Below are 23,747 nucleotides of genomic sequence, written 5' to 3' on the forward strand. Positions count from 1 at the left end.
ATCATGCCACTTACAATTATGATCCCTCCGCAAACCGGTGTTTGAGTAGGAATTGAAATTTACACCTGTAATCAGGACCAAAGACTAAAAACCATGTAATCTGGTAGCACACAGCCAATCTTGAAGACATCTGCTAAACCAACAGGGGGGGCCAATGGACCAAATTCAAAACCTTGGGGCAACAAAATCAAACATACTCAATTAAGGTAGCTCCTGGTTAAAATTGACTCTTACTGAGTGCCCGTCTACAAACGACCTTCCATCTCTTATGGGATCTCCATTGATAGTCATAAGCAATGAATAGTCCCGCCTAGGTGCGAGGGACCCAGAGCACTGTCGGACTCTATCCAACATTTCTTTATGTTGGTTCATCAAAAAAGAGTTGCTTATTGTCAGTAGTTTTCTTGACACACTGGGGAATAAGACTCACTCTAGTATCGCCATTCATAAAATTACACCTTTACATCAACTAGATTTTGTACTTCACTTATGGTAATGGATTCAACGGTTTTCTGCCATTATCCATAATCGGTTCACCACAATTTGTTATTTGCTTTTGCAGTCTTGAGAAAGCCCAGGGCTATCAAGCCGCTTAGGGGGTAAAACACATTTTGGCTGTCATTTTCTGATAAATATCCTTGGAAACAGTTACATTGAATGATTTAAGGAACTACTGACAAGAAACAACTCTTTTTGGATGAACCAACATAAAGAAAATGGACTGATTCATTTCTTTGGTTGGACCCACTTATTTCTTGTTTACAAGAGTCAGGAACTTGACTTGCTGGAAGGCAGGTGATACAGACATCGAGCAGGACATTTGTCAAACAAAGACGTCATTTTCTTTGACAAAATACCTCACTTTTCTGTCAGCGAAAGGCAGAAAAGGTCAGGGAGCGATGAAAATGTTCAATTGAATTGGTTGCCACCAAATTCTACTGGTAAATTCTGATGAGAAAAAGCCTAAAAGGCCGGGCTCAGTGCTCCAGGATCCTGTCAGCAGGAGCTGGGGAAAAACTGAAGTAATTACCACCTGCAGGGCTTGATGGGATACTGGTGGTACCTGGTGTCTAAAAGGTACAGGCTTTGTTTAAGCTCACATAATGACAGCCTATGGTGCTATACTTTCCTGCTATCCTTCGTTTCTTTACTTTTACAAAAAAGGGTTTGTGTAAGAGATTTAAGCTGTTTTCACAAAAGATTAACTTTAAATTATACATTTATATGATTTTCGTGGCCCTTTTTTGAGTACAATCTCAAGAACTGGACCACTGTAACCTGTTCTTACAAGCTGCATAATGCTTTTTCTCTTAAAGGACTCTGCAGGCCTTCCCGAAGAAAGATAAACATCTACACTTAAGAAGAAATACTATTGAAAAGTGCTCTGAGGTCCCCGCATGTGGGTGGGGCTATTCAGTGCGTATGACTTCAATGGGGATTCCCTTGAGGGAGAACGAGTATTACAGGTAAGAAATATTTCCTTATCCGCAGTATCAACAAGAGGCGGACTGGACTATTAAAAACCAGGAGATTTCCCTCTGAGGTTTTCTAAAAGCATTGAGACAGCCTTGGTTGGAAATCTGTTTCAGGCACCTGAGAGCAAAGCAACTACCTTGTATTATATTCTGTGGCACCCAATGTGGTGCTTAGTAAAAGTCTGCATGCTGTATTCATATATTTATATGTGATAAAAGAAAACTGCAGTAAATGAAGATGGTTAAATAAAATGTACCTCAGTATATTCCTTCTTTAAAATGAGCATACAAGAAACACTTTCACTACACCATACATGTTAACAACTACTTTTTGCAAGAGGCACTGTGTGGTAGGATGTGAAGAGTAGACTACCATAATACTAACACTCTAAAAATGGCAGTAAAAATCTGAATGTTATTTGCTCCTCCGTGCTCATTATTGTTTTGGTCTGGTTTTCTTTTTCCTGTTTTTTAGGTTTTGCTTAGCCAAGACCTTCTGATTTTACTAAAATTATATAAGAATTTTCTTATTTTTAGTTTGTTTTTTATCCAACTGTCTTTAACCATCATTCTGTTGTTTGTGTCATTCACATTTTCCTTCTGACTAATGCAGCACATAGTACGAGACAATGGTTCAGCCTACTTTAAGCATTGGCTCACTTCAATGTGAGTGACAGATTTCTACTCTTTCGCACGGAGTACATCCACACACAAAGTAGTTCCCTTAAATTCTAGGAATTACCATGGCAATGTGTGTTTTATGAACCTAAAACATATATTTGTTTATTAGTCATTGTTTTTATATTGGCATGTACCTGGCAACTCCAGACTGTGTATCCCTTCTTTCCATGTTCTATTGCCACTTGTATGCCCTTTGCCATGCATGGATAATTCTCTAGAACTTCATATTTACATTTGTTCTTCCAATGTATCCCTTGTCCACCTCTTCTATCGTAGTTTAGCAGCATTTATTCAATTTGAGTTTCTCTCTTTGAAACTAAAAAAATGGCATCTCAGGAATTCTTCAAAATGTTTTGCCTGTGCAGTTTTCACATGGGGTATTCATTTCAAGATTCCTTTACCGTATGTTTCCTTTGTCAGACTTTGAGCCATTGCAAGCGAGAGAAAAATATAAAGCAATGAAAGGAGGGAGAGAAAGATCTTAAAACTTGCTGAGCACTATTATTCGGCTTCTGTGTACGGCTGTGCTTACCCAACACAGCTAGTGGAACTGTTATCACTGTCAAGTTGGAGGGTAGCTGGCCTTGTCCTAAACACATCCGCTATTACATTTCATTTAGCAGGTTCACAAACTTTTGTGACAATAACTAAGGAAATACTCTGAGGTCGGTGTTATGAAGAGTAAGAGGCCCAGTTCATTCGTGAGGAGAATTATTTTCCTGTGTGTTAGCCTATTTCTGGCATGCCAAGTAATTGGGGGCAATACTGGTGACTGGCATAACTGTGCCTTCCAAAACGATATGCACCGGCAAAGTCAACATTTTGCTTTGCTTTGCCAGTGCAGACCTATTTCTGCTGATGCTGTTCAGCATCGGCAAAATAGGGGAAAAAATGTGTATTGCTGATGCTGAACAATGAAGTAAAAAAAAAAGAAAAAGGCGCGATGTGGTGTTTGCAGACATTTGGATGCTGACCTGAGTCATGATGCCTAGGGTCGATACGTGATGGCATGCTTGCATCACTAATCATGCATGTGCATAAAACGTGATGCAGCGACTATATTTTTTCTAAATGTACAATTCCAAGAAGGAGGACATTAATCCCAGAGTTGTATATTTGAAAACAAATGAGTGACAATGCATGAAAAAGAAAGGGGTGGCTCCGATGGCTTGATGGAAAAAAAGAAAAGCAGCACGGACTGGTGTGAGAAGAATGGAGCAGATGGTGGAGGCTGGGGGCATGTGGGGGTATAGAGTGGCGGGAGCAGGCGGGGGACACGAAGAGCAACAGAGCATCAGGGAGTGTTAAAAGTTTGAAAAAAACAGGACGAAGTAATTGAAATTGTCTGGGGAGGAGAAGTAACATGGACAGTAAAAGAGATATTTGACAAAGGCCAGGCAAAGTGTGAAAAGAAAAAGTAGTTCCCTGTATACAAGCGGTGGAAGGACACAACATACATCAGATTAGTACAGAAAAAATGCTCAAGAGGTAGGACCAATAAAGCATTTAGAGGAAAACCATTGAATAAGAATCAGATAAATTATTAAGAAGCAGAGGAATGATATAGATAGGAAAGCCATCCAATCAAAATCAAGGGGCTCACCAAACCCCTACTATTTGTATACATTTTAATGTGTTAGCAACAGTTGGTCTTCGAACTAGCTCTAAGGCCAGAAATGGTGAAAAGTAAAAAAGTGTAAAGTTACAACATGGTGTAGTAGTAAATGTACACATGAGTAAATTTACATCTGTATATTTACCTTTATGAAAAGGGCCCATAATTCCTGTGTTGATAGGATGTTGCAAAATGGACTACAGAAACATAGAGAAACTTTTTAACTTGCCATTAAAATTTGACCAATCTTTGAAGTGTTGTTCCTCTTTCTTATTGTTTCTTATGGACCCTGGGCTTCTTTTCTTGCTGAAACTTAGGCTTGTGACCTGAGGTTGACAGGCATATATTCTCAGAGACTTGCTAGGGATAGCACTAATCAATTGCATGAAGATTCAAAGTCTGCTCAAAGTTAGTGGAACTCAGGAGTGAACAAGATGCTTTATGTTAGAGGAATACTAGTTTTAATAAAGCAATAGTGTAGTATTATAATCACATGATTTGATAAGTGACACAATGTCTAGGTTAGGTTATGCATGGAGTGTGCAAGGTACAATGGAAATGGACACAAAAGCTACATTTTATTTAAAAAGGCATCCCATTTTCTTTTGCTTGAAAAAAACGTTAGACTAGAATCAGAATTATTCCTTTTGTTTTTATATTGGCCTTTGAATTTTGTTCTTGGTAACTAAATTGTTGTATTTCTTAATTTTAATCATATTTTAAAGTTCTCTGAGTAAAGGCATTGCTACCAATGGTAAGCTCAGGATTCCTCCCTGGAACATTTTTATTTGGGGGGACTGTTTGACTATTGAGGGAACTCAGCCACAACATACATAAAGGCTGATCTCTCTCTAGCCCAGTGATACTCAAAGTACGGCCCGGGGGGCGCATGTGGCTCTACTGACATTTGCACGCGGCCGCCAGGTCAGGTCAGCAGCAGCACTGTGCTGCTGTTTACTCGACTCAGCACTAACATAAAAATGATAAATAAATGAGCAATTCGTTATTTAAAGGCTAATTGAAGATGAAGAAAGGGGGTAACTATGGTATTTTGCACCTCTTAACTTTAGAAACACCTTCTTTAATAGACATCCTTCAGCAAAAGTGTAACGTATGATAAAGTCCGTTCCGAAATTCAAAAAGTGCATTTCAATAACATGCACAACCGTTTCACCTTAGTACTCAGGATTGTATCAGAAGCATTGAGAAGCATTTTTTTAAGTTATAGTTTTCAAACATGAATTTAGAAACTTTTCATTCACCCTCCCACCCTGACAACGTGAATTGTGAACTAAGAGGCAAGTCAGTTGGTATGTGAACTCTTTGGGATGCTTGGGTTTCTATTTTACATGATCAACATTATAGTTTACTAAATCTGACACAAAAGGTTTTGTACAGCATACATCCTGAAGTCACAACACAGACCATACTGTGTGGCCCCTGGGAAAATGTTTGTGAGTACCCATTCTCTAGCCCATAGTTTAGCAATCCAGTTCAATTCACTGAAGAGTGTAAAAAACCGACATTTTCTATCTTGCTTTCAACAGACGTCCTTGAACCCATGGCCCACAATCAGGTGTATTCGAATTAAGCCCTCTATCTCCCATTGTACTCCAATACGCACCCTACTGCTTTAAACATATGCTTTGTTAAAGCCAATTGTGCTGGGAACTGATGAAAGATTTGTTAATCAGTTATTTTAGTGATGGTCAAAAGATCCAACTATAATGCCTAAACAGAAGCGCAAAAGGGTACTGATTTATACATAAACATATTATTGAAGTTCCATAGGAGCCAATACATCAAAACAACGAAACAATCAATCAATGAAAATCGTATTAATCAATCAACACTGTTGCCCCCCATAAAACAAGATTATCCATTGATATAATTCATCAGGCTTGAATCCAAGGATCTTGGAGAGGCATGAACTTCTCTCAGCTTAAATAGTCCAAACAATATGTCCTTCTTCTTACACAGTATTAAGGCCTGATCAATGAGCGTAATGCTTCGAGTGGTGTAAAGGGGGAGAAACCATTGACATTTCAGTCTCAAGAGGCTCCCAGGTCCGCGAGACTATCATCAGGACTCAGTGTTGATATAAGCAATCCACCAAACAGTTGATCGGCCACTGTTGCTGATCAAAGCTGATGGTTGTAGCCCGGACAGGTATACTGCACTGGAACAAACTTTGAGGCAGCGCTACCTGTTTGGGGCAGTCTTATGAAAGGTGTAGTTTGTTCTGTTGGCTAGCTTTCTACATTATTTATCACTGTTTGGTTTATCTGTGTGGTCTTTATGACCACACTGCATTAAATATTGGGGAGGCAGGAGACATATGTAAGCAGGTGGTCACCCTTTGTGCTCGATCAATCCTTGATCTTTCCGACTGCTGGAACTGACAGCCACATTGTGAACTAGTGCCTACAGAGATGGGACTTCTGCTGTGTTGGGACTTCAGTGAAATGTATAATGTAACCTACCCACCTGAAAGATGTTTCGAAACATACTGTTCAAAGGGGCAACTTGACTAGCCACAGACAGGAATCATTTTTGAACAGTAGCCAATTCTGAATTCTGACCTAAGACTAAGAGCCAAAATAAATTTGGACAATTCCACACATCAAGACAGTGGAAAAAAACGAATTAGTGATTTCTAAAAAGAAAGTCAAAGTGTTAGCTGCTTATCACAATCACAGAACAAGTATGGGGAGTCCTTTGTACATCTGGAACCAACCATTTTTTTCCTTTATTATTTTGATGACAATTAGGTGATAAGACCTTTTTTTAGCACTCCACACGAGTCCATGTGCTCCATCCCAAAAAAACCTTGCTGTCTGTTTTGTTTTCATTAGTAAGCCCCCCCCAGATTCTCTGTCGCTCCTCTATTCATTCCACTGCACCCGGTCTATCTCTGCCCTCCACTAGCTGCTCCATTCTTCATACAACCATTAGTGTTGCATTCTTTTTTTTGCTACCAAGCCATTGGGTCTCAGCTTTTTTTTTTCATGTGTTGTCACACATTTTTCACATACGTACCACTCTGAGATTAACGTCCTTCTTCTTGCAGTAGTACATTTAAAAAACTAATTAGTTGCTGCATCGTTTTGTATACACATCATGCCAGTGGAAAACAAAAGAATGAGTGATTTCTGAGAAGAAAGTCAAAGTGTTAGCTGCTCATCCCAATCACAGAGAAAGTATGGTGAGTGCTTTGTTCATCTGGAACCAACCATTTCCTTTTTTTTAGTTTGATGACCATTTGGTGCTAAGACATTAAAATATATACAAATAGTAGGCGTTGGTTGAGCCCCTTGATCTTAATTGAATGGCTTTCTTATTTAGTTAAGTCAACTCCTTCTTAATCATTTCTCTGATTCTTATTCAATGGCTTTCCTCCTTATTCTTAGTTTGTCCACCTCTGGAACATTTCTTCCTTATTAATCTGATGGATGATGTGTATCCTTTCACTGCTTGTATACAGAGAACTAATTTTTTCCTTGTTTTAGTACTCCACCTGTGTCCACGTTCTCCATCAAAAAAAACCTTGGTGTCTGTTTTTTTTTTTAAGGTTAAGCCTTGACAGCGCTTGTGCTGACTCTCGGTCTGTTGTATACAGTTTGTGGGCTAACATCCTGACCATTGGCTATTTATTGGTTATACTGCTTGTCCCTTACAAATCCTTGCCTGCAATTGGTTAGTGTCCTGTCTTTGCCCCTCCTTACTGTCCTTTGTTTCCTCCCACGGAGCAGTGCCCATCTTCTCTATTATTCCGCTTTTGTCTTGATCCGTTCGTTTTCAGGGACTTCTTTTCTTCATATTTTTCGTGCCCACAAGTTGTCCACAACTTGTCGACTGCTGTTCCTTGTTAGTTGATTGTTTGTTTGTTTCTGCCTTTTCTTACCCTGTCCTCTTTCTATTTCCAGTTGACCCAAGACCAGTTCCAGGTAAATGAGTTATTATTATTGGAGTCCGCGCAGCTTTTATTATAGCAGCACGACACCCGCTTCACGGACTTCATGCTTCTGGCTTCATATTCATTTTTTAGGTCTGTCCGGCTTCCTCTTACCCTACCACCCACACAGGTAGAAGAAGTTATTATCGAGCAGAGCTAACCACCAAGAGAGCATGGATCCCCTCAAGCTGCCTCTCTTCCCCCACCACCTTCGTCCGCATTTATCATGGTGCTTCCTCAAACACTACTCCCAGCTTGGCCACAAACACATCATGTAGCCCTTTTAGTACCCCCGAGACTGCATGCGGTGTCCGGGTGTCCGTTGAGCAGAGGAATGCAGTCTGCAGCAGATCCAGTTTCACTAGTATTTAAGCAAGCTTTAATCGTTGTTCAACATATATGAGCTATTCCTCTGTGTGGTTTGAGTTAACTTTGTGTGTGTATGTTAAATTAACCTTTGCCTTGCCTTTGTTCTGGTCTCCGCCACAATGTTCTTAACACCCATTAACTGCTTATGTGCTCCTTGAAACCTGCCTCGTGGCTTTTGGGCACTGAGATGCTTTGCTGCCACATCATTGGGAAACAATATGAGCAGTTTGCCATTCTCTGTTTGTCTGCATGTACGGAGACGGTGGGTAACCATCGGCTTACAGGCTCCAGAACATTACCATACCTAACTCAGAGAAAGAACTGATTAAATGATGATTGACATGTTTTCATTGTCTCAAAATGTTCCGAAATGTAGATAAACGTGAGTAATTAGCGCGTTCAACTTCTTTGTCGACACTGTTTTCAAACAGCCTTTAAAGCTGAAAAATATATTTAAATACAATTCTTGGTTGTCAGCTCACGTGTGAATTTTAGTGCTGACGTGCAGCTATGGGCAGGCTCGGACAATTCCTATTGCACGGATCTAGACTATAGGGGAAATAGAACTCTGGCATGAGTCTCAATTCTGTAACCCTTCATGTTACTTGGCTTTGCACTTGGTGCCTCTACGCTCATTTTCTTTTTAATTTCAAACATATAGTTTGAAGCGTTGCTCTGCTTTGCACATCAAAGTAATGAGAAATTCAGAATTTAGCTGCAATCACCAGTGGCGAATAGGTTCTCATTTGATGCTAAAATTCATGACAGGGAGTTACAAGTTTAAATAAATACAAGCGGCTAGTTTAGTAGGATAACTCTCTCTATCCTCAGCATGCCACCAACCTGACTCGTTGTTGCATTGTCTGAGCATTTTTTCTGAGGACTTGCCTATAAGCTTTCAGTTTGCTCAACTAATTAAACCTGGGACCTTTTTTTCCATTTCTCTGCTTGTAGCCAACTAACTGTGATAGGCAACACTGTCACTCTTTCTTGTAGTTACTTTTGATCCACTTCGATTAGAAATTAAGGGGGTTATTCCAACTTTGGAGGAAGTGGTAATCCGTCCCGAAAGTGACGGTAAAGTGACAGATATACCACCAGCCGTATTACGAGTCTATTATATCCTATGGAACTCGTAATACGGCTGGTGGTAAATCCGTCACATTTGGGACGGATTACCACCTCCTCCAAAGTTGGAATAACCCCCTAAATGTGCTTTGCTGAGTACTGCAAACGATAAGGCAGGTGCTATGTGGCAAGTGTAGTTATTCAATTATGATTTAGAAAACCCTGCAGTAGCATGCTCTAGTAGTTGCATTGGCATTTGGTTATACCAAGGTCCACTGGATTTATCCGGCAGAAGAGGACCAAATTAGGTGGCAGAGTTGACATAATTATACAGAAAGAAAAGGCAAATTTGGTGGCATATTTTGCAACAGTATTACTACATTAAGTTGTCATTTATAAACATGTTAATATTGTTATATCAAAGGTTTCAACCTATTAGTATTTCTTTTACATTCAAAGATAGCAATAAACTACTGAAAGGTGACCAGTCAACCTTTGGGAAAGGCCGTACACTGTGTAGTAGCCCATGCATTTTTTTTAGTAAATTTTTATCTGTTTGCACGAGGAGCATTCTCTGATAAAATCTGAAAATTATGTAGCAGGTGATAGATTATGTGGCAAGTGTGGCAAATCCATAATCATGCAAAAAGCACCACAGAATCGCATAATCTCGATGGCCCTGCTTATAATCATCCTGCTGTACACGCTGTACTTCATGTAATGTCACTGCGCACATATAATATTATGCACCATGTATTACATAACTGCATGTTATATTGATATTGCTGCACACAGTGCAACACTGTGACACAGTGAGGCCTGCCAGGCATGGTGACTGTAACAAGGCCTCCAGCATCTCCATCATGCATAAGCCCCTGCCAGCATGGAGATTCTGTGCAGTGACTCCAAACCAAAACACATAGGTTAAAGACATTGCCCTTCAGAACGCCAATAGCTTTAACTCTCACAAATGTGAGACCTATTGGCATTGCCAATGCTCGTCATTATTAAGCCCCCCAAGACCTCTGTCACTCCTCCATTCCTCCCACAACTCCCCCCACTCGGCACCCCGTCTATCCTTACTCTCCACCAGCTGTTCCATTCCTCCCACTACTCCCCCCACTCGACACCCCATCTGTCCTTACTCTCCACCAGCTGCTCCATTCCTCCCACTACTCCCCCCACTCGGCACCCCGTCTATCCTTACTCTCCACCAGCTGCTCCATTCTTCATACACCTGTCAGTGTTGCATTCTTGTTTTGCTACCAAGCCATTGGGACTCTTTTTTTCATGCATTGTCACACATTTTTTACAAATGTACCACTCTGAGGTTTACGTCCTCCTTCTTGCAATGGTACATTTAGGAAAAAATGTAGTTGTTGCATCATATTGTATGCAGGTGTATGTGTAGTGATACAAGCATGCCACAAGCATCGTTCCTTGCCACCATGACTTAAATTGCTTTTTAGTACCCATGCGTGCAGAAACCACATTGTGCCTTTTTCCATGTTTTTGCCTTTATTGTTCAGCATCAGCAAACACATGTCTTCTCTGCTTTTTCCCGATGCTGAACCGCATCAGCAAAAATAAGTCTGCACTGGCAAACCCCCCCAAAAAATATTGGCTTTGCCAGTGCTTATCTTTTGGAGGGCACAGTTATGTCAAGTTACCTGGTTTTAGAAATTGTGTTTTTGGTTGGCAGTCAGGTTACCCCCTGTCCAAGCAAAAGCCCTCACTCTAGTCAGGGTAAGTCACACACAATCCAAGATTATCCTGTGCCCACCCTCTGGTAGCTTGGCACGAGCAGTCAGGCTTAACTTAGAAGGCAATGTGTAAAGTATTTGTGCAATAAATCATACAATACCACCATATAGCACCACAAAAATACACCACACAGTGTTTAGAAAAATATATAATATTTATCAGGATAATTGTAGGTCAAAACGAATAAAGTTGCAATGTGAATTTGTAGAGATATCACTAAAAAGTGATATAAAGTGTCTTAAGTCTTTAAAAAGCAAACAAAGGGGGTCATTCTGACCCTGGCGGTAGACTACCGCCAGGCCAATGACCGCGGATGCACCGCCAACAGGCTGGCGATGCATCCCGCCGGTTTCCCGCTGCCCTGGGGAATCCTCCATGGCGCGCTGCAGGCAGCGCCGCCATGGGGATTCCGACCCCCGTACCGCCAGCCTGGCTCTGGCGGTTCTGACCGCCAGAACCTGGATGGCAGTAACGGGTGTCGCGGGGCCCCCTAACAGGGCCCCACCAAGATTTTCAGTGTGTGCCAAGCAGACACTGAAAATCGCGACGGGTGCAACTGCACCCGTCGCACCCCTTCCACTCCGCCGGCTCCATTCGGAGCCGGCATCCTCATGGAAGGGAGTTTCCCGCTGGGCTGGCGGGCGGCCTTCTGGCGGTCGCCCGCCAGCCCAGCGGGAAAATCAGAATTACTGCGGCGGTCTTTTGACCGCGCAGCGGTATTCTGACGCGGTACTTTGGCGGGCGGCCTCTGCCGCCCGCCAAAGTCAGAATGACCCCCAAAGTCTCTTTCAAGCACAAAGTACCTGGTTTTTAGTGGAAAATCTCCTCAGAGGGCCACAGAAGAAGAGATACGTGGAAAAAGGGTGTGTGCGTCGATTTCTCCCCAGCACACACGGACTTGCGTCATTATTTTTCACGCGGGGAAGTCGTGCGTCGTTTTCCGGCGTGCGGACAGTCTCTTTCTGTGGATCGCGGGGATTACCAGATGTCCCGGGTCTGTGCGTGGATTCTCCTGCTTGTTTACCGGCTGCGTGTCGTTCTGCGGGGCTGTGTGTCGGAGTTTTGCTCTCACAGCAGGCGTCGCGTCGATTTCTCCTCTGGAGGTCGGGCGGCGTTGTCCTTGCGAGACCGTGCTTCAAAGTTCCGGTCGTCCCAAAGGCGTCGCGTCGATCAGCGTCGGTGTGCGGCGTTTTTCGCGCCGCAGAACAAGCTGTGCATCGAAAATTTTGGCGCACGAAGCGTCCAAGTGAAAAAGAGAAGTCTTCTTGGTCCTGAGACTTCAGGGAAGAGGAGGCAAGCTCTATCCAAGCCCTTGGAGAGCACTTTTACAGCCAGACAAGAGTTCAGCAAGGCAGCAGGGCAACAGCAAGGCAGCAGTCCTTTGTAGAAAGCAGTCAGGTGAGTCCTTTAGGCAGCCAGGCAGTTCTTCTTGGCAGGATGCAGGTTCTGGTTCAGGTTTCTTATCCAGCAAGTGTCTCATGAGGTAGGGCAGAGGCCCTGTTTTATACCCAAATGTGCATTGAAGTGGGGGAGACTTCAAAGAGTGGCTAAGAAGTGCACCAGGTCCCCTTTCAGTTCAATCCTGTCTGCCAGGGTCCCAGTAGGGGGTGTGGCAGTCCTTTGTGTGAGAGCAGGCCCTCCACCCTCCCAGCCCAGGAAGACCCATTCAAAATGCAGATGTATGCAAGTGAGGCTGAGTACCCTGTGTTTGGGGTGTGTCTGAGTGAATGCACAAGGAGCTGTCAACTAAGCCTAGCCAGACGTGGATTGTAAGGCACAGAAAGATTTAAGTGCAAAGAAATGCTCACTTTCTAAAAGTTGCATTCCTAGAATAGTAATATTAAATCCAACTTCACCAGTCAGCAGGACTTTATATTACCATTCTGACCATACTAAATATGACCTTCCTACTCCTTTCATTTAATTTACTTGTAAGTCCCTAGTAGAGTGCACTATATGTGCCTAGGGCCTGTAGATTAAATGCTACTAGTGGCCCTGCAGCACTGGTTTTGCCACCCACTTCAGTAGCCCCTTAACCTTGTCTCAGGCCTGCCATTGCAAGGCCTGTGTGTGCAGTTTCATTGCCACTTCGACTTGCCATTTAAAAGTACTTGCCAAGCCTAAAACTCCCCTTTTTCTACATATAAGTCACCCCTAATATGTGCCCTAGGTAACCCCTAGAGCAGGGTGCTGTGTGGGTAAAAGGCAGGACATGTACCTGTGTAGTTTATATGTCCTGGTAGTGTAAAACTCCTAAATTCGTTTTTACACTACTGTCAGGCCTGCTACGTTCATAGGCTAACATTGGGGCTGCCTTCATACATTGTTGAAGTGGTAGCTGCTGATCTGAAAGGAACAGGAAGATCATATTTAGTATGGCCAGAATGGTAATACAAAATCCTGCTGACTGGTGAAGTCGGATTTAATATTACTATTCTAGAAATGCCACTTTTAGAAAGTGAGCATTTCTTTGCACTTAAATCTTTCTGTGCCTTACAATCCATGTCTGGCTAGGTTTTGTTGACAGCTCCTTGTGCATTCACTCAGACACACCCCAAACACAGGGTACTCAGCCTCACTTGCATACATCTGCATTTTGAATGGGTCTTCCTGGGCTGGGAGGGTGGAGGGCCTGCCCTCACACAAAGGACTGCCTCACCCCCTACTGGGAGCCTGGCAGACAGGATTGAACTGAAAGAGGACCTGGTGCATTTCTTAGCCACTCTTTGAAGTCACCCCCACTTCAAAGGCACAATTTAGTATAAAACAGGGCCTCTGCCCTACCTCATCAGACACTTGCTGGAGAAGAAACCTGAATCAGAACCTACATCCTGCCAAGAAGAACTGCCTGGCTGCTCAAAGGACTCACCTGTCTGCTTTCTACAAAGGACTGCTGCCTTGCTGTTGGCCTGCTGCCTTGCTGAACTCTTGTGTGGCTGTAAAAGTGTTCTCCAAGGGCTTGGATAGAGCTTGCCTCCTGTTCCCTGAAGTCTCAGGACCAAAAAGACTTCTCTTTTTCATTTGCACTCTTCATGCGCCGAAATTTTCGACGCACAGCTTGTCCCGCGGTGAAAAATTCACTGCACGCCGATCCAGAAAGACGCCGCTCGACGCAACGCCTGCGGTGTGACCAGAACTTCGATGCACAGCCTCACATGGACAACGCCGCCCGACTTCCAGAGGGGAAATCGATGCGACGCCTGCCGTGAGAAAGAAAATTCCACGCACAGCCTCCCAGAACGACGCGCAGCCGGATAACAAGCCAAAGAATCCACGCACAGACCCTGGGACATCTGGTAATCCTGCAATCCATAGAAGGAGACGGTCCACATGCCGAAAAACAATGCACGTCTCCCCGCGTGAAAAATAATGACGCAAGTCCGTGTGTGAAGGGGCGTAACCGACGCACACACCATTTTTCCACGCATCTCCTCTTCTGCGGCCCTCTGTGGAGATATTACACTCCAAACCAGGTACTTTGTGCTTGAAAGAGACTTTGTTTACTTTTTAAAGACTTAAGACACTTCATAGCACTTTTTAGTGATATCTTTACAAATTCATATTGCATCTTCTAAGTTAAGCCTGACTGCTCGTGCCAAGCTACCAGAGGGTGGGCACAGGATAATTTGGATTGTGTGTGACTTACCCTGACTAGAGGGAGGGTTCTTGCTTGGACAGAGAGTAACCTGACTGCCAACCAAAAACCCCATTTCTAACATTAATACTTTCAAGACAAAAATGTTTCCTCATTAGAATTATGTTAACACCCGAGTGAAGCAATCAGCAAACAAAAGGTGAGCAGTTAACCCTTGAAAATTATCTGTTGCGCACTGAGCCAAGTGTTCTGCATTTTTTATCAACTTTTGAGATAGAAGCAGTATTTAGTTGATCCTCGATTTTCTTTTCATGATATTGTGTGACCTCGATATTCCCTCTCGATTGTCAGAAACCACAACTGTCACTTCCATGGCATGACTGTCTCTGTCCCAACTGACCATCCATGAGAGGTACCAGCCCACCCAATACCTCTTTTATAAAAATTAATTTGTTAGAGGATAAATTAGATGTTGCAATTAATCCAGAAAAGCCTAAATGTTAATACCTCTGAAAAAATACAAAATCTATGGGCTTGATTTATGGTATGGTGGTTCCTTACTCTGGCACTAATATGACGGATATCCCGTCCTCTTTATTACAAGTGTCATGGGATATAACACACTTGTAATAAGGCAGCGGTAATCTGTCCACCAAACTCTAAATCAGGCCTCTGGTCATACATAATGGCATCATTACCCACCATGAATCAGTGGTAACAATTTGCAGCGGTTTCCATATTGTAACATATTTATTCTGATTTGTATCTTCCTTAAAAACATACCTAGTGCTCAAAGAAACTCGTAAAATCCCTTAGTCACCTATTCCAGTTAGGGATATATTTTCCATTCTTAGTCATTTTCTTTTACATGGTCGATTTCTTTTTAGTAGCCTAATACTACAAGCAAAGAAGGCTGACCAAACTCAAACATGGAGTTAATACAGAAATCAGCTACCTAAGAGAATCACTTTCGCATCTAAATAAATATTTTACCCACCGACCCTATAATGAACCTGCAATAACAAATCTTTCACCTTTCTTACTTGCGCAATAACCCAGCTGCCCATGGCATGGTCTCATCGCAGTCTGCAGACACGAATAGCCACCACTCCAACGGCATAAACTTGAGAAGCAGGGAGTTTTCAATGCAGCCCTAAATATTATAGGAATCCTCTGTCTGGGTAGGCTTAAAAGGCATTTTGTGGGCAGAAAGGTTCATCCATGTACCCCTGCAGCAGACTTGCTACCAACCAATGTGTAAGTGTATCAGTGTGTCCCTTGACTTCAAGTGGGTTAATCACTCTGCCCTTTAAAGCCTACTACTAATCCTACAACCACCATCCGGACAATCAATCCAAACATAGCTAACGAAAACTCCACCCAGTTTCCTCCACTGCCCACCTCACTAAAGCCTGCCTTCAGGACAGGTGAAAAGGAACATGAAAAATCAAGAGAGGAAACACAAATCCAGCAACGCTAAAAAGAAAATGATACTTGTCAATCAGTGCCTAAGCACTGATCAGGCGCACTCGTGTGCTGCATGAGAGGAAATAACTCCTTAGCCTGTGCTTCAGTGGCAATACCAGTGTTGGTTGGCCCGTGCCAGCGGCAGCTTTGCCAGTTATTGTAGAAAAGCTTGTCCTCTTTTGACTTGTATTGGGCCTGTAAAGAGAGGTGTCCTCCACATCCTCCCCACATCGCAGTATTTTTCGCAAAGCTGCAACAGATGAAATATGTGTGGCCCTCACAGCTGATGGAGTTAGAGAAACTGGAGAAGAAGTAGAGTTTCTCCTTTAAGCAGAAGCTCCCAAGATAGATGGCCCCTGCTATTTTTTTCCACTTGTATTTCTTTTCTGTTCTTTGAGTCAATGGCTTGATGTTACTTTTACGTGGCAGAGAGACTTGAAAAAAACTCATTGGTGTCTTGATATCTGTAAAAATATGAAGATGATCCGCTTGTCAGTAAGGACCTTCTGTTGGGCCACTGAATAAATCATCAAACTGTTGAAATGACTCTGTGACCCATAAATATTGTGACTGTATGGTGATTTATTTCTCAATCATGAGCGACAGAAGAATGTCTACTTTTTGAGTGAAGTCACAGTTGACTATTCCTGAACTGTCACTGTTGCATCTACTCATGGCCGGAAATCATAATACCTATAACAATTCAGCATTAGGTGGGCTTTAAAGCAATGAACTACTAGTCTAAACAGCCAGTTTTCATGGATTAATTGAATTTTTGCCTGATCTGAGTTCAGGCAGCCAGGTTAAAAAATCAATCACAAGCCTGCTAAGTTTGACTTTGGATTCCCGCTGTTTTTATAGCATGGTGTGGGGGCTAGACAGACCCAGGGAAGCCCCCCTTGAACCTACACGTGAGGTTGCTATATGACATCATGATAGTCCACCAAAAAGGAATTAGGATTGCCCTGAAAAAAGCTCCACCCCGATTGACGGTGGTTTCAGTCACTTCTCTGTGACTGGCATTCTCTCAGGGGACAGACAGCATTAAGACAGCTCTGTCACATGGACAATGAGGACATCCTCAAAGCACTTCTAGGCAGGTAGTAGCTGCTGTTGCATTTCTTCCACCCTGCATGGTGTTATCTCAACTTGTTCCTGTTTTGTTACCAGCTGGTTTCCCCTGTACAACTGAAAATCCGTGTTGAAATCAATGGCCTTGCAGCACCATCACACCACTGGCCACCATTAGGCATCCCTCGATTACATCGTTCAGCCTTGATGGACTATGATTGAAACACCATACACCAAAATTCCTCCTCTGAAAACATCAACCATGCCACCAGGCCTCAGCACCAAATCATCATATGAGCCCACTCCATGGGTAGTAAATGGTACAATATACTGGACCATTTTAAATGGAGAACACTCCTTGCTTCGTCACTACCTGGGAAAGTCCTGCATTATTCTTTATGTATTTGCATGCTCCAGTTATCTCTTCTTGTATGTGTAGTAAAACATAATAACATACATCCTCATATTAGGAATGGTTGCATTTACATAATGATGTATTGCTCAGTTGACTTCATGTTGTGTTATGTTATATCATACTGTGCTGGGTAAGATGGCAGGTCGCGTCTTCTACTTGATAGAATCCATACAGAGTTCTGCACCAACTTGGTTAATCTATCTGTTTTCAGGATCATCGTTCTTCAATAAGTGCACTTTGTTGTGCACCATGAGAGGATCCCTAAACCCATACTGACATTGACACACACTGTTATCGCATACTACGCCTGACAACTAGCCCCACCCTGTGCATATCATCACAAGAGAGGATGGAAAGGGGTTAAAATGAATGTTCTGGAACTCTACTCACGTGATATTGAAGCAAATAAACGATCACCTTGCATTATTATACAGTTAGACTGAGGGTCATGCAAGGCAAAGCTCAGTTAATCATCACTGCTTAGAAGAAAAAAATGTTGCATGAATTACCGATTAAAAAAATTAGAGTGCTAACTAATGTTAAATCGAAAACATTTAATCACAGCAAAATATTGTATGGCTTAATGTTACTGCTGGTTTAAAGTACCTTTCAGTGTCCTCAATTACAACGGTAAGGTGACTCCACATTAAAAGCAATGGCGCTTTAGAGAGACATCGGTGGCAGGTATGGATTGCCAGAAGACAGACGTCCCCTTTTGGATGCTATCCAGTGTGCTAAGCCAAGTCGCATTACCGGATTTCATTGCATTTAATCACAAGACGGAGACGGATAGAGTGAAGAACACACTGTGTTCAGGGTTTTACAACTTTTATTAAACCAGCATTAGCAAAGCCAATAGGCCTGGCTTTAAAGTACTGACACATCTGCCTGTAGATTGCTTATACCTTTGTTCAGCCTGACTCTTTGGGTGCCTTCCGTGCCTATTTTTAAACTTACAAACTTGCTCAGCACAAGGTCAGGGGAAAAACAGCAACAGCTCTCCTACCTCAGAGGGAAAAAAACAGACTGACATCACAGAAGAACTGCTGAGGCCCTTAGACCAAAATCATTCCTTCCATACTGTCAGCTGTCTGGTGATCCGATTACAGATCGGCTGAATTTCGGCGGAGGGATACTGTGTCCTCCCATAATGACACGGCCAGTAACCCAGCACCGAAAACCCGCAATTCCTAGTTGTTCCCGCAAAATGGGAACAACATGCGGACCCAAATTGAATGGGTCGAAATCCGAAAGGTGGAGTCCTTTTTCTGGGGGCAAATCTGCTTCCGTTAAACACCTGCTTTCGCCAAGTAGTAAACGAGAATAGGAGGCGGGAATGAGGAGTGTCAGAGGGCTGGATACCATTGGATCTGGCGGAGAAAGCATTGTGCCCCCCTGTGCTGTAGAACAGATCGCGCTTGGAGACTGATCTGCACATATTTTAACTTGGTGAGTTTTCTGGCTGGTAAAATCAGGACCTGTAGCCTCACACTGTGAAAATCCGGCGACAAGAACACTAGGGGCCTGATGTACAAAGCAATTTTGCTGTCGCAGAAGGCAAATTTTTCAGTTTGTGACTGCAAAATAGCCCTGTACAATTCACGATTCCTATTTTGCAAGTCGGTATCCAGTTACCGACCTGCAAAATAGTTATTGCGACTCGCAATTAGGAAGGGGCGTACCAAAGACATCCCTTCCTAATTGTGACTCGCAGGGGGATGTACAATTGTTTTGTGACCGTGAATGTAGTTTCAAAACAATTGCAGTTAACACCAATTTCAAACTGGCGCTAACCCATTCGCAAACGGGAAAGGGTCCCCATGGGACACCATCCCATTTGTGAATGGTAGTGAAAATGTTTTTTTCAGAGCAGGCAGTGGTCTGTACTCTGAAAAAAATGAAAAGAAAACTTTTCATTTTTATTTTTGAAAAGCAAGGAAAATAAACTGCATTTAAAAAAATCTGCTTTATTGAAAAGCAGTCATAGTCATGGTGGTCGGCTGATGCCACCAGGCCACTATCTCTGTGAGTGCAGCCATTCCCAAATGGGTCACTGGGCCCTGTCTCATGAATATTCATGAGGCAGGTCCCTTGCGATCCATTTGGGAATTGCAAAAGGTGTGGTTTACACTGTTGTACATTTTGTGTTGTGACTTCGAAAATGGATCGAAAATTGCAAGTTTTAAAACAAAAGGTTGTATATCTGGCCCTAAGACTCCTCTGATCAGGTGCTAAATTTCTGTCTGCCTGCATGGATACCTGGGGACCCGCACTGAATGTCCCAGGCAAAGAGAGGCGCAGCAGGCCACACTCACGGAGAAAACATATTTTGTTTCCAAAAAAAGACAATGAATAACATTTCAAAGCCACAAATATAGATAGACAGGTTTATAGACAGCTCAAGAAGATATTGTGGTCCAGGACGTTACATGGAGATTGTTTTGTGGTTTTTAATTGAACAGTTATGACTGTAAAACATTTTGTGCTTGTGAGATATTTTTGGAGTGCATTGTTTTTTCCAATGCTATCTGCCAACTTGCTAATATCTCACTAGATACAGTGGTAGGTGCTTTTATAGAAAAACACCTAACATCAAATCTCTTAGATTGTTATATTTGGTTTATCTAGTTATATTATGTTTTTCTATAAGCACATAAAATGTTCATAATGTTAGAATAATTAAACAGACATTCTTACATCAAATGAATGAGTAGTGGCAAGTGATTTATGCTGTAGTGGTCCTCATTATAAGGTTCAGATTATTTTGGCTGGCCATTCCACCTCCAGCGATGCCGTTTCTAGCTTCTATGGTAACTGAGAGGCCCAGAAAAGTGCATTATTCTTCCCCGGTTGTTTTTCGTTCACTGCTGCATTGTCGCCTGCAGATTTTGGCCGCTTTAAACAGCCTGAAACCCTGGGCTTTCGGGTTCACCATGTTATTCATGACCTCCAATATGCTCAGTAACTCGCATTATAGCCTATGGGACTTGCATTACGTTAGACAAGAGATCTGCCAAGTTTGTGAAAGATTATACCATCCGCCAAACTCTAAATAAGGCCCTTACGTCTCGTAATATTAAACTGGAACATCAGGTTGAACAGCTAATAGATTGGTTTTTTTTGCAAAATATGCAGTAGGTTGGTTTAAGTGTATCCTGGAAATGACCGAGGGAGAAAATGTGCAGCCATAAAAAGATAAAAATCTGGGGGTAGGCTGGCACGAGTTTTACTTGTTGTCATAAATGATCACACTGGTGCAGGAGCACAGAGGAACGTAGGTAAAGAGGAGGCATTGCTGAGATGAGCACTCTTGTTAAGGCTGTTAGGAGGGCAATTGGTGGAATGGGGAGGAGTGCGATTGCAGCAGTTTATGAGAAGCACAGATTTATGGTTACTGCTTGCAGTGTTTGGCAAGAGAGGAGCTGTGGTGTCTGCAATGTGTGGCTTACTACAGCTTGTTGTTTCCTCCATGCGTGAAGACTGTGGATTTTGTTATTACTATTCAACAATGATTTGTTTTTCCTATTGTGCATGGCGAGCAAAGGCTTGTGGGTTGTGTAGTGCATTGTGATGGCTTGTAGTCCATAACCTGCATAGTGAGTGATGCCTCGCAGAGCTTGCAGTGCATGAACAGAAATGGCTTATTGTGCTTGAAGAGAACACTACATTAAGAGTTTTATTATATGCAGTGACTGGCTAGCAACAACTTGTGGTTCAGTGTTTCATGGGTCATGCTTGCAGTTCTCACGTGAAAGAAAAGCAAATTGTTGTGATGTCTGGGAAGCCCGGTCAGGTGCAGTGTATGAAAATCACAGGTTTGTGGTTTCTGCTGTAAGAAAGGTGTAGACACTTGTGGTTCTATCAGATTCACTAACGATTCTCTGCCACTTTGGATACCAAGTATGTGGTGTACAGTGCTTAATTTGAGCCAGTGGTTGCCCGCGGGGGACACTGGCACTTGTTGTTGGGGAAAGGCACTTATTTTTCCTGTATCTGGTATTTAGTGCAACAAAGGGGAAAACAGAGATCGAAAAGAAGGGAGTACGAAAAAGACAGCAAAACTGTCCAAAAAAGTAAGCAAGAGCCACCAAGTGCAATAAAAAGGACAGGAAGTGTCTAGTGATGGATTAAAGACTACCGGACTTGTTATTTTGGTGCGCTGAAGTTGAATTGCGCGGGCCACCAGCTTTTGCCTAAAGCTTCGGGCACCAACATTCTTTCTTTCACAAATTAAGCACTGGTACTGCACATATTATCTACAATCTTATTGGCTGCCTGGACAGCAATATTCTACTCATTGGCCATAGCATCATCTATGTTAGAACTCTGGAGCATATTTTATTATTTGTTTTGATAGTTCATACTCACAGGAACCTTTTGTAGTAGAAAGTAACTAATCTAAAACATCACAATAATACCTCATATACTTTTCACTGCAAATTTATAGTACATTACACTGAAGTAGAGTTGACAGTCCTAAGCTACAAACTACTTTAGCAGCATCATTTCAAAATACATATAATATTTGGAAATACCCATATGTAACCGCATGGCAGAGAATCACAAAAAAAGCAACCAAGTGTTTGTTGATTGTAGTGTAATAGGTTTTCGAACCCTTGTATGGGCACGAACAACAATAAATAAAAATTAAAACACCCTTCACTCTAATAAATTCAGCAGCTATGCTCCCTAGTGCCATCAGTGAGGCCCTCACAGCGAGCGGCCAATAATCATTCCAATAACTTTGTCCCCTGGAGGTATCGACATTGGAGCTACAGGCAACTATGCATGTGTAGTCAGGGGATTAGAGATTGTATCCTGAGGGTCTCCTTAGAAATGAACAATTTCCAGGGAAATCAGCAATTCCAGGTCCGTTTCCAGATAATTCCCCATTTCTCCCTACATTTTCACACAGAGTTTTCGGCTGCTTCAGTATTCCCGCGGAGCTCATAATTCTGATAGATCCACTAACTGTTGCTGCCTGCCCCATTGGAATTAAGAGGTTACCCATAATGAGTCCATTAAGCTTGAACCGCAGTGCAACTCTCATATTAAAAAGTAACATTTACAGAGTAGAAACGAGAGTGCTATACACAATCCAGTTTCATATCTCAGCAATGGTGGATAAAGGAGAATGTGGAACATCTATTTTTAAAGATGTATGTTATCCTTCCTTACTGTCATAAATGGAAAGAAAATGGAAATATATTTTTTCATAAATTATTGAACTACTTGATAAACTGAGGAGACATTTCTAAATAAAAAAGTTTTAAAACAGGCTAACAATCAGAGACAGTCAGGATTGCCAACTTATCTTTAGGTCCCCTTGCACAGCCCTTGACATCCATGGTTTCAGGCGTCATGAAGGCAGCTACAGGAATAGGAGGTAAACAGCTATAGGATCCCTGTTTACTAAGCCCTTGGCAACAAATGAGTAGCTGTTGAGTGGCTATAGGTGAGACAACGTATCAACACTGTGATGTTAGTGGTGGTCAACAAGTGTGTCATAGCACTTTGCATGAATTTTTAAGAATTCATGTCCATCAGTAAAAGAGGAGCAAGATAGGTGTGTCACGCATAACTATAAAATAAGGTTACAGAAATTACGAAGTACCACAACTTACTCGGAAAACCTTCTCCACTCTAGCAATGCTCTTCCCAAAGATTGTTCCAAGCTGGTCTCCAATCCCGGCCAAGAGGAAACCAAAAAGGGGGATCCCAAAAATGGCATACAAAATGCAGAAAATCTTTCCTCCCATGGTGCTTGGAGCGATGTTTCCAAACCCTAGGTTGACAAAGACAGAATAGTGTGAGAAATGTTATAAATAAATAGAAGTAAGCATGTGAAGGGAAAGCATGGGTTAAGCAACCCTAGATAAATAACAATGTTTTCTGAACACCACTGATGCCAAAGTCAACAAACCAAATCCCTCAGATCACGTAAATTCACCTGATGTTAGGTTTATAGCTCCTGAACATCAAATGGTTAAAATCCCTCATTTTCGTGGTGGAGTCATTGAAATACATTGACATGACGCTGGGATATGCACCATCAGGATGCATACCTTACTAGCAGATTCAAGCATTGTAACCAGGTTAGGAGAACTCAAGATCCACACAGGTTTCATTAATGGACCAAGTTACCAAGGGTAAGTTGTTTTCCTTTGGGACACCTCCCCTACCTCAAAGATTAAGGTCATTTTTGATGATCCTTATCCAAACAAATTCCCTGATAAATATATATATATATATATATATATATATATATATAT

The 23,747-nt window shown here is 42.3% G+C and overlaps 1 protein-coding gene across 3 annotated transcripts in view; it reads right to left on the reverse strand.

Moving 5' to 3' along the window:
• Positions 1-23,747, reverse strand: part of KCNK10 (potassium two pore domain channel subfamily K member 10) — a 358,851-nt gene that overhangs the window by 49,618 nt on the left and 285,486 nt on the right. For all 3 annotated transcript variants that reach the window (XM_069208135.1, XM_069208134.1, XM_069208132.1), the window contains one exon: positions 23,100-23,260. In XM_069208135.1, the coding sequence (XP_069064236.1) occupies positions 23,100-23,260 (161 nt within the window). The remainder of the gene's footprint in view (positions 1-23,099; positions 23,261-23,747) is intronic.

Source organism: Pleurodeles waltl, chromosome 9 (assembly GCF_031143425.1).
Source record: "Pleurodeles waltl isolate 20211129_DDA chromosome 9, aPleWal1.hap1.20221129, whole genome shotgun sequence".
In the NCBI taxonomy this organism is placed as follows: Eukaryota; Metazoa; Chordata; class Amphibia; order Caudata; family Salamandridae; genus Pleurodeles; species Pleurodeles waltl.